Source organism: Mandrillus leucophaeus, unplaced genomic scaffold (genome assembly GCF_000951045.1).
Source record: "Mandrillus leucophaeus isolate KB7577 unplaced genomic scaffold, Mleu.le_1.0 Scaffold192, whole genome shotgun sequence".
NCBI lineage: Eukaryota > Metazoa > Chordata > Mammalia > Primates > Cercopithecidae > Mandrillus > Mandrillus leucophaeus.
In genome coordinates, this window is record NW_012101943.1 from 2,393,258 (window position 1) to 2,410,341 (window position 17,084).

A 17,084-nucleotide genomic window follows, 5' to 3' on the forward strand; every position below is an offset into this window, starting at 1 on the left:
TAAATACCTGGAAAAATACAACCCTCCTAGGTAAATCACTGAAGAATTAGATACCCTGAACAGACCAATAACAAGCAGGAAGATTGAAATGGTAATTTTAAAATTACCAACAAAAAAAGTACAGGACCAAATGGATTCACAGCAGAATTCTACCAGACATTCAAAAAATTGGTACCAATCCTTTTGACAGTATTCCACAAGATAGAGAAAGAAGGAACCCTCCCTAATTCATTCTATGAAGCCAGCATCACCCTAATATGAAAACCAGGAAAGGACCTAACCAAAAAACAAAACTACAGACCAATATCCTTGATGAACATAGATGCTAAGATCCTTAACAAAATACTTGCTAACTGAATCCAACAACAAAAAGATTATCAAAAAGATATTCCACAATGATCAAGTGGGTTTCATGCCAGGGATGGTTTAACATACACAAGCCAATAAATGTGATACACCACATAAACAGAATTAAAAACAAAAGTCACATGATCATCTCAATAGATGCAGAAAAAGCATTCAACGAAATCCAGTATCGCTTTACAATTAAAACTCTCAGCAAAGTCATCATAAAGGGGACATACCTTAATGTAATAAAAGCCATCTATGACAAACTCACAGCCAACATAATACTGAATGGGGAAAAGTTGAAACCTGTCCCTCTGAGAACTGGAAAAAGACAAGGATACCCACTTTCACCACTTCTCTTCAACACAGCACTGGAAGTCCTAGCCAGAGCAATCAGACAAGAAAAAGAAATAAAGGGCATCCAAATTGGTAAAGAGGAAGTCCAAATGTCACTATTTGCTGAAGATATGATCATTTACCTCGAAAACCCTAAGTCCTCCTCCAGAAAGCTCCTAGAACTGATAAAATAATTCAGCAAAATTTCCAGATACAAGATTAATGTACACAAGTCAGTAGCTCTTCTATACACCAACAGCGACCAAGCGGAGAATCAAATAAAAAAACTCAACCCCTTTTACAATAGCTGCAAAAGAAAAAAAAAAGGAAAGAAAGGAAGAAAACTCAGGAATATACCCGGGTATATTCCTGGGTATATACCCTGGGTTCAGGGTATCTAATTCTTCGGTGATTTGCCTAGGAGGGTTGTATTTTTCCAGGTATTTATCCATCTCTTCTAGGTTTTCTAGTTTATGTGAGTAAAGGTGTTCATAGTACCCTTGAATGATGTTTTGTATTTCAGTGGTGTCAGTTGTAATATCTCCTGTTTCGTTTCTTAGTGAGGTTATTTGGACTTTTTCTCTTCCTTCCTGGTTAATCTTACTAATGGTCTATCAATTTTATTTGTCTTTCCAAAGAACCAGCTTTTTGTTTCATTAATCTTTTATATTTATTTTTGTTTCAATTTAACTTTCAAAGGATTTGAAAGACCTCTACAAGGAAATCTACAAAACGCTGCTGAAGGAAATCATAGATGACACAAAAAAAATGGAAACACATCCCATGCTCACGGATGGGTAGAATCAATAGTGTGAAAATGACCATACTGCCAAAAGCAATATACAAATTCAATGCAATCCCCATCAAAATACCACCATCACTCTTCACAGAATTAGAAAAAACAATTCTAAAATTCATATGGAACCAAAAAAGAGCCCGCATAGCCAAAGCAAGAATAAGCAGAAAGAACAAATCTGGAGGCATCACACTATCTGATTTCAAACTCTACTGTAAGGCCATAGTCACCAAAACAGCGTGGTACTGACACAAAAATAGGCACAAAAAACAAGAGGACAGAATAGAGAACCCAGAAATAAACCCAAATACCTACAGCCAACTGACCTTCAACAAAGCAAACAAAAACATAAAGTGGAGAAAGGATACCCTTTTCAACAAATGGTGCTGGGATAATTGGCTAGTCAAATGTAGGAGAATGAAACTGGATCCTTATCTCACACAAAAATCAACTGAAGATGGATTAAGGACTTAAACCTAAGACCTGAAACTATAAAAATTCTACAAGAGAACATTGGAAAATCCCATCTAGACGTTGGTTTAGGCAAGGATTTCATGACCAAGAACCAAAAAGCAAATGCAATAAAAACAAAGATAAATAGCTGGGACCTAATTAAATTAAAGTGCTTTCCCACAGCAAAAGGAACAGTCAGCAGAGTCAACAGACTACCCACAGAGTGGGAGAAAATCTTCACAATCTATACATCTGACAAGGGACCAATCCAGAATCTACAGCAAACTCAAACAAATCAGTAAGAAAAAAAACAAACAATCCCATCAAAAAGTGGGCTAAGGACATGAATAGACAATTCTCAAAAGAAGATATACAAATGGTTAACAAACATGAAAAAATGCTCAGCATCACTAATGATCAGGGAAATGCATATCAAAACCACAATGTGATACCATCTCACTCCTGCAAGAATGGCTATAATCAAAAACTCAAGAAAACAGTAGATGTTGGTGTGAATGAAGTGAACAGGGAACACTTCTACACTGCTGGTGGGAATGTAAACTAGTACAACCTCTAAGGAAAACAGTGTGGAGATTATTTAAAGATCTAAAAGTAGAACTACCATTGGATCCAGCAATCCCACTACTGGGTATTTACCCAGAGGAAAAGAAGTCATTATTCAAAAAAGATATTTGCAAACGCATTTTTATGGTGGCCCAATTCACAGTTGCAAAATTGTGGAACCAACCCAAATGCCCATCAACCAACGAGTGGATAAAGAAACTGTGGTATATATATACAATGGAATATTACACAGCCATAAAAAGGAATGAATTAACAGTACTTGCAGTGATCTGGATGAGATTGGAGACTATTTTTCTAAGTGAAGTAACTCACGAATGGAAAACCAAACATCGTATGTTCTCACTGAAATGTGGGAGCTAAGCTATGAGGATGCAAAAGCATAAGAATGATGCAATAGACTTTGGGGGCTTTGGGGGAAGAGTGGGAGGGGAGCAAGGGATAGAAGACTACAAATACGGTGCAGTGTATACTGCTCAGGTGATGGGTGCACCAAAATCTCATGAATCACCACTAAAGAACTTAATCATATAACCAAATACCGCCTGTACTCCAATAACTTATGGAAGAATAAAAAATAAACACATTTCCAAGAGTAAGGAGTTGCTGAGAGTTAGTTTATGCACCAGAGTCAATTCCCCTGCACCACTCCTCACATGCCTAGGAAAAAAGTTTAGAACATACATCCCTCAGTTCCACAACAGTCTCTTTGAATTTCCCTTCGAGGCTCTGCTTTTTCTCCCTCAGTCTCTTCCATGGTAAGCTTTCATTTAAGCTACAGCAAAACACTATCTTCCTAGAGGTTATATAGGAAACCCAGAGAAAAGTTCCAGTCTCCATAAAACAGCCCAACCTTGCATGGAGCCACCTCCAGGAAAGATGGCAGAAATGCTAATCAATGGTAAGAGATAGTCTGATGATAAACTCAAAGACTTCTCCAAGCAGGAATGACTTGTAAGGAGGATTCCAAAAAGGCACTGTGCTCTAGTGGAAAACGTTTGGTTCTGATTCAAAGAAACCTAGCATGTGCTACTTATTAGCTGTGTCACCTTGGACAAGTTATTTGACCTCTCTGAGCTTCTATTTCATCATCTGTAAAATGCTAGTGGTAAAATGACAATGACAGTGCTTACTAGCATAGTTAACACAATAACTAAGAAGTGTTAATATAAAGGATTCTGCTTATAGTAAGGGATCCATAAATGGTAACAATATATTTTTGTTATTTTCCAAACACAGTACCTTGCACAAAATTTAAGTTAATAAATATTTGTGGAAAGGAGGGAGAAAGGAAAAGGGAGACTTGAAAAAGATTCAGGTTTAGCACAGTATAAATCCTGATAGAGGTTTTCCTCTTTTTCACTAATAAATTCTCTGATTATAACATAGATCTATTGAGGAAATTGTTTGAATACCATGAACTATTAGCACACAGATCCTGCAGATCAGAGCCCTCTGGTGGCCATTGCAGCTTTGCTATCTGTTAGAACAATTATGCCCACCTTGTCTCTTACAGCTGTATGTCGCCACCTGGTCCCTGTTGTCCTAGATCCCTATCACCTACGCTGACACCAGGAAGCCCAGTTCCACAGCAGCTTCCCCAGGCATCAACCTCAGCCTAGAAAGGACAGTGATGAACGAGCTTTTCTGAGATGTGCCCCCTCACTAGTCATTCTTTGTTGCTTTGTAAAAGAAATGGCCACTAAACCCTCCAGATGAAAACAGCCAACTGGCGAGTTCTCTGGTCTTATGTAATAAATCCATTCTGGCAGGCCCACCTCTCAGTGCCTTTTGTTCCTCAGTACTCTGCCAGGACAGTTCTGGCATCTACTTTTCATTAATGCAAGCCACCATTTTTCCCACTCTTGAAGGACACAGCCCAACAGCACACTGGGACCAGATCCAGGTATCCTTTTGCTTACATTATATTCTGATAATGCCTGCATATGGATGAAATCTTCTTATCCAGTCTTATATTCTGGCACCCCACCCGCCATATCCCTGTCTAAGCCCCCAAGATCCATTGCTAAGCACACTTTACCAATTCCTCCTGGTTTACATTGTCAAATCCTGAAGCTCCTTCAGGGGAGATGCTTGTTCCTCCCACCACAGAGCAAGTCCCTCCCCAGCCAGATCATCCTGAGACTTGACCATAATTAACCACCTAGAATAACACAGGGGTGTAGGCAATATTTGAGGAGGGCCATATCATCATGTAAAGCATCCTCCTCAGCATGGTCTCCAGGCAAGGGGAGTATGCTCTCCACTAGCAAGCAGGAGCCAGGAGGTTCCCCTGCAGGGAAACCTCGAGTCCATCATCCACCTAACTGTTCCCATTCCAGGTCTCTATGTCTCACTTCTTCCCTATTAGGACCTTGACTTAAGTATAGGAGACTTGCCAGAGTGGTAAATTCAGCCCTTTTATTAATTCAGCTGCTTTGTCAATTAGATATTAGGCCTAATTTTCAGCACAGTCTGTCCTTCAGCTGCATTCGAAGACAGTCTCTTCAAATCAGCTTTCATATCATGCCTGAGGGCTTTTATTGCACTTAACCACCAACTAATCCCACAGTCCTTATAATTACCGTGGTCTTCAATATCTCCCAAATGTTATTGTATTAGCCAGTGCATGCCTTCCCATGTGTATTCCAGATCAATTTACTACAAGGCAGTCAGTACAGTCATGAACTGCACAATATTTTGGTCAATGGCAGACGGCACATATGATGGTGGTCCCATAAGATTATATTTTTTCTGTACTTGTTCTATGTTTAGATACACAGATACCTACCATTGTTTTACAGTTGCCTACAGCATTCAGTATAGTAATCTGCTGTACAGATTTGTAGCCTAGCAGCGATAAGCTATACTTAGCTATGTAGCAGGCTATACCGTCCAGGTTTGTGTAATTACACTATGATGTTCTCACAATGACAGAATTACCTCATGATGCATTTCTCATAATGTACCCTTGTTAAGTGACCCATGACTGTAATTGTGATGCTACAGCATGCTACCTCCTGCATTCAAGCTGAGCTTCCCAAAAGACAGCTAAGCTGGAGTTTATTCATTTGGCCCCTTAAATCCACTCTCTACCTTTCTTCAACTTAGTGCTTAGCAGGCCAACATTTATGGACTGAATCAATGGGTTTTCTCACTCTCTGCTTTCCCATTTGATTCCCACGTGTTTTTTTCTTTTTCTTTTTCTTTTTCTTTTTTTTTTTTTAGAGATGGGGTCTTGCTCTGTCATTCAGGCTGGCGTGCAGTGGCACGATCACAGCTCATTTGCAGCCTTGACCTCCCAGTCTCAAGGGATCCTCCCACCTCAGCCGCCCGAGTAGTTGGGAGTACAGGTGCACACCACCATACCCAGCTAATTTTTTTATTTTTATTTTTTGAAGAGACAGGGTCTCACCATGTTGTAATTCTTCCACCTTGGCCTCCCAAAGTGCTAGGATTACAGGAATGAGCCATCACACCCGACTTGATTCCCATTTCATTCAACAGAAGACCAGGGAGGAGAGTGAGGATGGGTATCTGCTCCCCCACCTCCCTCCCTACCAGGTCTCAGTTTGGGAAGGGCTGCATCCTCCTACCAAAGGCTGCAGCTCCTGTCGTGGATCTCACTTCTACAGTTTTCTCTGGGGTCTGACAATCACTCCCTCCTCTCGTTCCTTCAGCCTAGGGTTGTCCATTGCTGCTGAACCAGATCTGTTTCATCCCCACTTGCTGGTTTCCTTAATTCTGCTCACACATTTATAAATCATCTCTTCCGTATCCCACTGCAATAGATCACTGGTTTCCTGCCAGGACCCTTATTCATGCTGTGGTCATCTTTTCTCAAATCCTGGCAAGCCCTTTGTGCCTCAGAAAATTGAGGAAAGTCTTTAGGGGTGGGTTGAAAACACTTGAGTGGCACCACCCAGGATTCATCCCTAATCATCACCCACTGTTCCAGCAGAGACCCCAAGTACTTGCCTTCTTCTTACGTTAGAGTGACTTCCTTTCCTACCAACACATCTGCTAAAGGTTGGGTGACTTTTGCTCCTGCCTTTTGTTCCCAGATGTTCACCCTGCATCCCAGTACTTGACTGTCAATCTCAACATTTGCTTTACTGTGTTTTAGGGGGACTCATTGAATTCTTATTCAAGAAGGACTCCTGGCTCCCAGGGCTATGTCTATGCATTTGTGCCACCGCTGGGACTCATGCTACCCAGAGTCATCTGTCTGTGTCCCTTACTAAACATGACGTGCCAAATTAATGCTTCAGTAAAAATAACCTTGTAGTTTATTTGAGGTGTGCTTCTCACTGTTATTCCAAGTGTACTAAAAATTAAAAAGACTTTCTTGAAAGTTGTCATGAATTCAAAAGACAGAGGACATGCTTTATTGGCATTAATATAGGTTTTCCTGGCACATTATGAAAAAGGAACAAGGTTAAATTCAACCCCAAAAATGCCAGAATTAAAGACATTTGCATAACATTAGAGTTCTGGAGGTTTTTTCCAGCCACAGAATTAGCTACTGTAAGATTTCAGAGAAGGCAGGAGCTAGAAAATCACAGACTTTTTCCTCTGAGCCAGCGATGCAGTTTTACCCCTAAAAGCATGTAAAATTTCAGAGTTTAGTAAGTTACAACTTAAATTTAAAATATGATAAATCGGGAAGAATACATGTGATTGGCCATTTTGCCATAGCTTTGGGAGAACATCATACTCTAAAACGTGAGTTTAATAACTTTTTAAGGCTAAATGAGATAGCTATTAGTTACATATTTTATTTCTGGGTATTTTTTTTCTTTCAATCCCACCATAGCCTCTTTATTAAGGCTCTTAAGGGAGTTTAGGGAATTTTGCTAGGGAAAATAATTATCCAAATCCAAACATCTCTTCATTGAAGCTGCTCTCTTTGTATATCTGAACAGTCTTATTTCTTGTGTAGATAATTGCTCAGTTAAAAGGGGAAGGGAGCATTTTCCCTAAAGAAGCTTGCAGTTGGAATTCCTCGGGGGTGAGGAAGACTAGTACATGGGTTTTGTTCATTTCTAGCCCTTTAATCATAAATCCGGTTGGAGATCAGTGGTTAAATAGAACATGAGAATTTAAAGACTTTCCAGCCCCATTTTCTAATTACATCCAATGTGTTTAAATCATTAGCATATTATAAGTCCAAATTGGGGGAGGATTGTGATACACAAATTATGTTCCAAGACTCAAGGCAAAGAAAAATTAATTTGCAGGTGTGTGAAGTGGAGAAATTATTTTGGTGAAGGCATGAATATTGTTTCGAATTTTTAGCATCAGTAGGCTGCATTTGGGCCTTTTGCCTGAGCTGGACCTCAGGGTCAACAGGTAACCTCCTCCATGGGTATAGTCGACATTAAACAGTCTTGCATCCAGGAAGTATAACTGCATGTGCTGCTCACACAGGTGGGTCTGTGAGGCTGAGGCCGCTAGCTGCGCTCTGCAGACCATGCGGGCCTCAGATGGTCTCACACTCCGTGGTGGCAGTGGAGCAGGTTCCGCAGTCACAGCGGACGGCCACGGGATAGGTGTAGAAGGGGTCGACTCCCGGGGCACAGTTGGGCAGCTTGACGGTCACCTGTTTGGTCTCGTTGTAGGTACAGACTCGATGATGGGCTTCAATATAGGGGGGTTCCAGAATGGGTTTCTGTCCCCACAGATAGAAAGCAGGGAATTCATTAGAACATATGATCTGGTTTCAGTTTTTTAGTATCATTTATCACTATCAGAAATTAACTTGTTATTCATTGATTTACTTGTTGCTCTATCATCTCCCAGTAGAAAACAAACTCCTGAAAGCAAGAAGCTGATTTCATTCAAGACTATATCCTAAGCTCCCAGGAGAGACCATGGCACACAGCAAGTGCTCCATGCGTAGTCAGCAAATGAATCATCTTGGTCATTGCAAACACCTTCTAACTGGTCTCCCCTCTTCCATTTTTACTCCTTACAATCTATTTGCAACACAGCAGCCCTGACTGATCCTGTTTAAACATAAGTCAGATCATATTACTCCCCTGCCCAAAGCCCCAGTATTTCCCATCTCACTCAGAGCAAAAATCAAAGACCTTATGATCACCTTCAAGACCTACATCACCTCCTCTACACCTCCACCTTCTGAAATGCCTACAACCATTCCCACCCCACTGACTTCCTCACTAGGCTCACAGCGGTCTCCTTATTGTTCCTGCCACCCAGCAGGAACAGTCCCAGCTCACGGCCTTTGCACTTACTGTTCCTCCTGCCTGGAACATTCTTCTCCCGTATGATTCACTCCTTTACCAACCTTTGGTTTTTGTTAGAATGTCACCCACTCAGGGAAGCATTTCCCAACCATCCTATTTAAAATTGCAACATTCCATCTCCATGCCCAGAAACTTCCCATCCCCCATCCTGCTTTATTTTTCACCATAGCACTGATCAATACCACCTGACATAGTCTACCTTTCTTTCATTTGCGTGCTATTCCTCCCACTCGAGAAAGTAAGCTCTTTTAGGACAGAGATTTTTGCCCGCTGTGCCTCCCGTACCTAAAACAGACCCCGGGAGGGTTTCAGTAACTATTTGTCATTGTATCAATGAAAGAAAACATTACAAGACAGGTTCCTGAGTACTCTGTGCACTGTTCTGATCATCAAAAGATTCATTTCCTTTCTTCAGCTTTTATGAATCTTAATTTCAAAGATAATTTTGATAAACAGAACACATAGATCAGAAAAAATATCAGCACCTCGCTGGAGTTAACATCTCGAGCCCTGCAGTCAGAACTATGGAGCTTGAGTCCCTGTTCTGCCACTTGCTGGAGACCTCGGAAAATTCACTGAACTTTCTGAAGACTCAGTTTCCTCCTCTGTAAAGCAAAATGTCTACCTTCCACCACTGTTTGAGAGATAAAGTAAGATGATATACGCAATTCACAATGTCTAGCACAAAGTAAGTGTTCAATAAATGTAATCCATTGTTCTTATTAGTGCAATTATTATAAGGAAGTAATAATGAAAATAATAACAAGCTTTCAAACGACAGTACCTTTGCTTTTTTGTTCTTCTTTGTTCTAGGCAAAAAAGAATATGTAACTCAAGATGAAGTTCTTGCATGAACGTCATGAAAATAGCAAACTTGCCTTTTTTTTTTTTTTTTTTTTTTGAGATGGAGTCTCGCTCTGTTACCCAGGCTGGAGTAGTAGTACAGTGGCGTGATCTCAGCTCACTGTAACCTCCACCTCCCGGGTTCAAGCAATTCTTCTGCCTCAGCCTCCCGAGTTGCTGGGACTACAGGCACGTGCCACCATGTCCGGCTAATTTTTGTATTTTTAGTAGAGACGGGGTTTCACCATATTGGCCAGGCTGGTCTCTATCTCCTGACCTCGCCATCCGCCCACCTTTGCCTCCCAAAGTGCTGGGATTACAGGCATGAACCACCGTGCCCAGCCAGCCTTGCCTTTGACAAGGACCAGAGAAGCTGAATTTGTCCTCAACTGTTTTCTCCTACCATCCATATTTGCTTTATGTCTTCTTACCATTGGTACTCTGGGAACCTAGGCAGACCAGACACCTCAAAAAATTTAAATTTCAATCCTAACACGGTGAAACCCCGTCTCTACTAAAAAAAAAAAAAAAAAAAAATTAGCCAGGCGTGGTGACGGGTGCCTGTAATCCCAGCTACTCGGGAGGCTGAGGCAGGAGAATGGCCAGAACCCGGGAGGCGGAGCTTGCAGTGAGCCGAGATTGTGCCACTACACTCCAGCCTAGGTGACAGAGTGAGACTCTGTCTCAAAAAAAAAAAAAAAAATTAAATTTCAGATACATAATATTTTAGTATAAGTCTGTCCCAAATACTATATGAGACAGACAGACTTATGCTAAAAATTTATTTGTTGCTTATCTGAAATTCAAATTTACCTGGGCTTCCTGGTTTTCTGGTTTCATTTCAGTTTGGGTTTTTCTGGGGAGGGGATTGGTTGTTTTGTTTTATTTTGTTTGTCTGTTTGTTTGCTAAATCTGGCAACGCTATACGCAGATTATGAGGAATAGCTATTTTCAACAACAGCTCCACCTTCAAATGTAAATCCAGCCAGTCTATTGTCATGAGCCCCTTATTTTCAGACATGCTTTCAGTTAAGTTCCCACCCCGCAAAAAATCAAGGGCTTTATATCTCAGAAACTTTCAGATTGCTGCGAAAATGAACCTCATTCTTTTATTTATTTTCTATAGGTTACCTCCCTTTTCATAACACAGTCAAGACATGAATGAAAGCTGGCTAAGATCAGAGACAATCTTGTTCTTTAATGGTTTTGGTGCTTCCATTTTTCCAGTGAGAGCACAGTTCCTGACCTCCTATGGGTGACCACGATCCGATTAAAGCCATTCATCAGTTTTTAAAAAGAAAAGAAGATGGGCTGAATTGAGGGGAAGCAGGAGTTTGAGGATTTGGCACAGAGAGGGCTTCAAATAGCCCAGACACTAAATGCAAACAGGGAGAGGCCCTGCCAGGCCAGTCCCTGAACAGGAGGCAGCGCCAAGTGCCCCAAGTGAATTTGCCACCAATTGACAGGCAAAGTCTACTTAGCAAAACCCGATTTTCATTTGGCTAAGCCCCTGAATGAGGCAAAAAGAAAACTACTTTGATGGAGTCGTTTCATCCAATTTGGAGATTTCATCACTATGACCCAATTCCATTCATAGGGCCGTAATTGTACCTAAGCAAGAGCAGGCCACCCTCTGGGTCCCTGAAGAGAAGGCTATTGTTCCCAATGGCAGTGTCCACTCACAATGCAGGTTCGCTTCTAAGTGGCCTTCCATTAGGCTGGAGGATCTACAGCTCCAGGGACAGGTCCATCCCAGTCAACCGACAAATGCGTATTGAATACCTTATTCATACACAACACCTTGACAAAAGCTGTGAAAGTTATAAGAATGAACCCCTGTCCTCAAAAAATTTAACGTGTGTGGTGGGGGAAGAAGTAAGACAAAAAGTAGAGCATAGTCAAGGGCTTACCTGCAAGTCAAAAAAGCCCCAGAAAGGGAGCTGGCACTGCAGATGGGCATCAGGAATAAATATGATAATGACAGATGAGAAGGAGAAGGGATATCAGGAAAGGACCAAAATGAGATCCATGAGGGCTATTTGATAAAACCTTTGAAAGTCACTTACCAAGGCCAGAGTAAGAAAATGTGTTGTCTTCAGGAAAGCAGGCAGACGCCATATTGCTGAGGACTTTGAAATTTGGTAATTGAATCTGTAGTAGTGTGTGGACATTCAAGGTTTTGGGGTCAGGGCATGACAAGATCAGAGCTAGCAACTCATCAGTTACCAAGTGGGTGGGCCTCAGGGGGAAGAGCCCACAGTTACTACGTAGTGTGATCTGCTGGGGTGCTGAATAGCTCTCTTCCTCTTCACCACTCAGACAGCTCCTCTTAGCCCAACAGGATTTTTAACTTTGAGAGTGTTATCCCCACTTTAAATTAAATGTCTCTAAAAAGGCCAGGTATCATTGAATATGAAGGAACTTAATGGATCCATCAGTGATAACCCCAGAGGGCTCCCAGGGACTTCAAGAGGAACAGGGCTGCAGAAGAGGCAGTGAAGGGGTCTGGGACTAACTCTCACCCTTCAGCTCAGGTCCTCTTTCTTGGAAACTGGCTAATTTACCCAAAATGAAGGAACACAGGGAGGAGTTTGGGTCACAAGCTTGAACCACAAATTGATTTCCAGCTTTACACTGACACTCTCTGTGACTTTGCAGCCACTCTCCCTTGAATCCCTCCATGTCATCTGTAAAATGGGTAGAACAGTACATCGTGACCTCCCAGAGATGATTCCTAGATACACAGACACAATGTAAACCAAATTCTTAATCTTCTCAATGCTTTGTTAGAGGGGCAACATCATGCTTTTCAAATCACTTTTGGAAGATGCCAATCACAGTTTTGTTTTGGTTTTTTAAATCCACAGGAAAGGGCAGATGTCCCAGCTCCACCTCAAATCATTTAAAAAGTGAACTCTTGAGAATCAGACCCAAGCTGCTGGCCCAGAAGATACTGTCATCTGCACATCTTAGCAACTCACCTCCCAGGTCTCACAGCGACCCCAGCAGGCATCCGTGGTGATCCGAAGGCCCCTGCAGCCTGGCTTCTTGGCCAGGAAAGTAAACTCCCTCACGGCACAGCCCACAAAGGTGCGCAGGTTCCCACTGGAGGTGCCAAGGACACAGCCACAGCCAACCAGAAGGAGGAGGGCCATGGGGCCAAGGAAGAGGAATGCCAGCTTCATGCTGCTCTTCCGGAGAGGGAAAGGACAGAGTTTAACAGATCTGGCTGCCCTCAATGGCACAGTCAACCATGCATTGGTCGCTATCAAAGGGACCTTGCTTCTAGCATTTCAGGGAAAATGAGCCCAGAAATTGTAAATGCCCACAAACTCCAACACAGGCGTCCAGCGATTCCTGTAACTGGTGCCAGTGTGGATTCCATGGCCCTTTCTAGATGCCCACCCTCCAAGTGCATTCTCAGGCTTTTCCTTATTGTAACTTAACTGCTGCAGTTGACTTGTGTGCTGAAGAAGTTTGTCCCAGTGGTCTTTCCAAAATAAACATAAAATATGAGTAACACCAAAACTAATCCATAATCCAACAGAATACATGAATACATATCAATTATTTTTATTCAGGTCCAGGGTATTTGGGTGCCATGTTACATACTTTGCTCAAAACTATATTTTCAGTGTCATGATGGGGAATGATTTGGGAGGTAAATATTAATAACAGTATTCCCTATATGCATCGCTACTAAACCAACTCACCACTAAACATGGATACGCAGAAAATATCATGAAACCTATCATCTGAGTTGGTGGCCATTCATAAATGTGTCCTACTCACTGTAAATTGCTTCTGCTCTAGACTTCCACTGCAACAGCACCTACTTAACATTCAATTTAAATCCAAATGATGGAAAGCATAGGAGTTATTTAAAACGTAACCTCAATCCACTGTCAAGTCCATCCTCTCTGGGTCTTGGTCATTCCCTGTGCTCTTTCAGGAGCCAGAATCAACCCCCTTCATGCTTGGCCCACTAGACAGAACTCACCTGGATTTTGAAGTATAAAGGATATGGCATTCATGGACCCTTACCCCCCACTGAATTCATTATTTTCACAGTTCCTACTTCTGACCTTGCTGTAGCAAGTTCTCTGGGCTTCCCCTCCTCTGGAATGAGGTTACAAATATGGAGAAGCACTTACCTAATCTTGCAGGAGCCAACGCTTCTTTTAGAGCTGAAACTTGCACTAAGATTTCAGGGAGTCACAATGAATGGTAGAAGTTTGCTCTGGGTAACTGTCTCTACCTTCTGTTACTGGGCTGCTTGATTGCTCAAATATATAGAAAAGGTCTTGTCAATCAAAACAAAAGAGAGGCAGATCCTTACAGGAACTACTAAACACATCAAAGCCATGGAATAGAAAGCCAGTCTCTATTTTCCAAAACTGATTAACTTAAAGGGTGTTGTTTTGTTTCTCCACATCACCTGCTGAAACAGAAAGTTACCTTGGTGGGTGGCATAATCCTAAGGAAATAGTCAGCGGTAGTTCCACCTGGTTCTCAAGAGAACAAATGCATTGTGGCAGATGGATTAAATTTTCCTTCATGGTAACCACAAGTTTCCTTTGAAACGGGTAAGTGACTAGCAGCTCATGGCAAACCCTTTCCTTTAACTGACAACATGTTTCAATACACTGAAAAATAACAAAACAATAATTCTTGCTGGAAAGAATGCAGGATCACTACCTGAAAAGATGGAAATCACAGTGAGAAGAAACATGTTGAAAGTCTTAAAATTAGCTAAGAATTAGATGATATCAATATCACCTTAAAATGAATCATTTAGGAAAAAATACCAGGATGTTCCAAGTGATTATCTTCCAGCATGGGAATTAAAGAAAACTTTTCAGTTCTTTTACATGGTTTTCAGCATTTTTCACACGTTCTACATTGGGCAGACTTTTGTAATAGAGAGTCAGTCAATATTAACGTTTTAAAATTAAAATAAACCAACAGGCATGCATTTGTTCTGACTGTAAGGACATTCAGTGCTGCTCTGATAGAGATGTTTCATCAGATTTTTGGTCTTAAATGATTAAAATAAGAACAAAATACTTTTTGGAGAATGGGATACAGTTTATATTTCAATCTACAATAACAGCGTATGAGTGGATTAAAAATGTACTTGTTCATGGCATTTTTCTGGATGCTCTAAAAAGTAAATGAAGCAGACATCATCTTTGTCCTTAGGAGTTTCAATATCATAGTAAATAATGACATAGGCAGAGACATTGAAGATGCACACTAACTAACTAGTGAAACAAAGTGAAGAAGTTAAACCATTTCCATTTTCTGCAAAGGAAAGTGTTCTTTAAATACATGTGCTGCTCATCGTAGATTTCATTTTCAAAACAGATAACAATGCCCGGTGAGTCCATCAATTTGCCACCCCTCTCTCTAGACCAGAATTATTACACGTGTTTTATAGAAAATTGAACTGGCTTGGAATAAAGGACTTTCTTCAGCCCTTCAGCCTGTGAGTAGCATAACCAGAACTGGAGTACTCTGGGGACAGACTGCTCAGCTGGCCTGATCTTCCTAACTTGCTGGCCAAGAGCTAGCCAACTGGCAGTGAGCTGCCATCCTGGGCTGTTTCTGAAGACGGCTGCTCAACCCTTTTAGACCTGAAACATACACACTTGTGTCTGCAGAGTCACAAAATAAAGACAGACTACAAAGGCCAAGAGCATCTTTCTTTCACAATCCCCAACTTATTTATAATGCAGAGGTGTGGCATCATGCATTCCACCCTGTCAGCATTAACTTTATAAGAACGACAATTTAGAGTCACTAAGCATCTACTATGTGCCAGGTATCATGGAGTCTGCTGTGCTCTTACATATGTTATCTCTAGACCTTACAACAATTCTTTAAGTCAATTATTATTTTCTTGTTTTTACATTGGAAGAAATAGAAACTCAATCGTTTTGTAACCTGCCTGCTTCCAAAGCCTTCAACAACACTGGGAATGGCAAATGGGTCTATTTCATCCCTGTAACCAACTACAGTTAATGGGAAGCGGCTACCTGGAATGTTGTGTTAAAGAAGGCAGCTGAAGTCATTCTAAAGGCAAAGGGCAGTGGCCCATCCACTTCATCCTGGGTGTAGGAAAGGAGAATGGTGTATGGATGCCACCTTTTGCAATGTAGGCTGTGTCGCACCTCTCTATGGGCAGAGTGAGAGTTTGTAGTGTGACTTCAAAGGCTAATAAACGCCCTGCTACCCACGGAATATCTCTGCACCATAGTGTGCATGTGCCTGCCACCTTCCCTTCAATCTACGTTGAAGTTCCCACCATTAAAGCCCCTCTCTTGAGGTAGCAAAGAAACATATGAGTAATGTCTCCAAGGATAGACTCTGGAGAATCTTCTCTCCTTTTGTTCCATGATCATATTTACATGGATTTATTGTCACCTTGGAGGGTGAGGCACAAGGTATAGGTTCACTAGGGGTAGAAAGAAAGGAGAAGTGGTGTACGTGAGTAATCATCTTGAATTCCAGGGGGATCGTGACTCCAGAGGAATGAGCCAAGTGTTAGTGCCTCAAAGGGGTGACTGAGAAACTGAGGCCTGGTCCAGGGAAGGCGGTCCCAAGTGGGGAAATCCTGGGGTGCACACTGTGTGCAGGAGATGGAGACACTGACAGAGCCTGAAACACTCCCTTCCCTCCCGCAGCCATGCGGATTCTCAGTGGCACAATCTCCTTTGGGACTACCTTGAGCAAGTCACTTCTCTGAGCCTCAGTTTCTTCATCTGTAACACAGTGGGGTTGGACCCTGTGACTCCCAAGGCCCTTCCCAGTTCCAGAATTTAAATATTTATAGACTATTTTATGAGCACAAGAAGCTGAGGACAAATCAGAGAGAGAGTGCAGAAGGTTACACAACCATAAAGTCGGCCACATTGTACTGAAATCTTGATTCTGACACTGGCCAACTTATGATCTTGGACAGGTCTGGTAGCCCACCTGAGTCTCAGTTTCCTACAAAATTAAAAATACCTCCATCATAGGGGTCATGTGAGGATTCTGCAAAATAATGTCTATAAATTACTTCTCACAGGGCTTGATACGTGATAAGCAGGCAATAATTGTTGTTTCTCTTTCCCTCCCTGGAAATGCATCATTATCATGTGTACCACTAAGAAATAAAAAGCTGCCAATAAAAAATTATATCACACCAGCAGTTGTTAAGCATATCCTGATTTCCAAGGTATTAGAGGTGAAAAAAAAAAAAAATGTGAGTCTGAGAAGAGAAGAAGCAAAGTCTTTGGGGACTATGAGACCTCACTAGCATTCTGAAACCAGGACATAGGTAAGCACCAACCTTGCTTTCCCAGCCAACTTGGGGTGCTTTAATCTGACACTAAAATTAACAACATGTTTTCAGTAGAAGAAAAAATCTAAAGTATTAGGCTTAATTTTTAAAGTCCAAATCTCATATTTTG

The 17,084-nt window shown here is 41.5% G+C and overlaps 1 protein-coding gene across 1 annotated transcript; it reads right to left on the reverse strand.

The window, feature by feature from the left end:
* Positions 1-7,880: 7,880 nt before the first annotated feature.
* Positions 7,881-13,831, reverse strand: GPHB5 (glycoprotein hormone beta 5). Its single transcript, XM_011978280.1, has 3 exons — positions 13,782-13,831; positions 12,609-12,813; positions 7,881-8,186 (listed from the first exon to the last, which is right to left on the reverse strand). The coding sequence occupies exons 2-3, from the start codon at positions 12,810-12,812 to the stop codon at positions 7,998-8,000; spliced, it is 393 nt and encodes a 130-aa protein (XP_011833670.1). The 5' UTR covers position 12,813; positions 13,782-13,831; the 3' UTR covers positions 7,881-7,997.
* Positions 13,832-17,084: the final 3,253 nt, after the last annotated feature.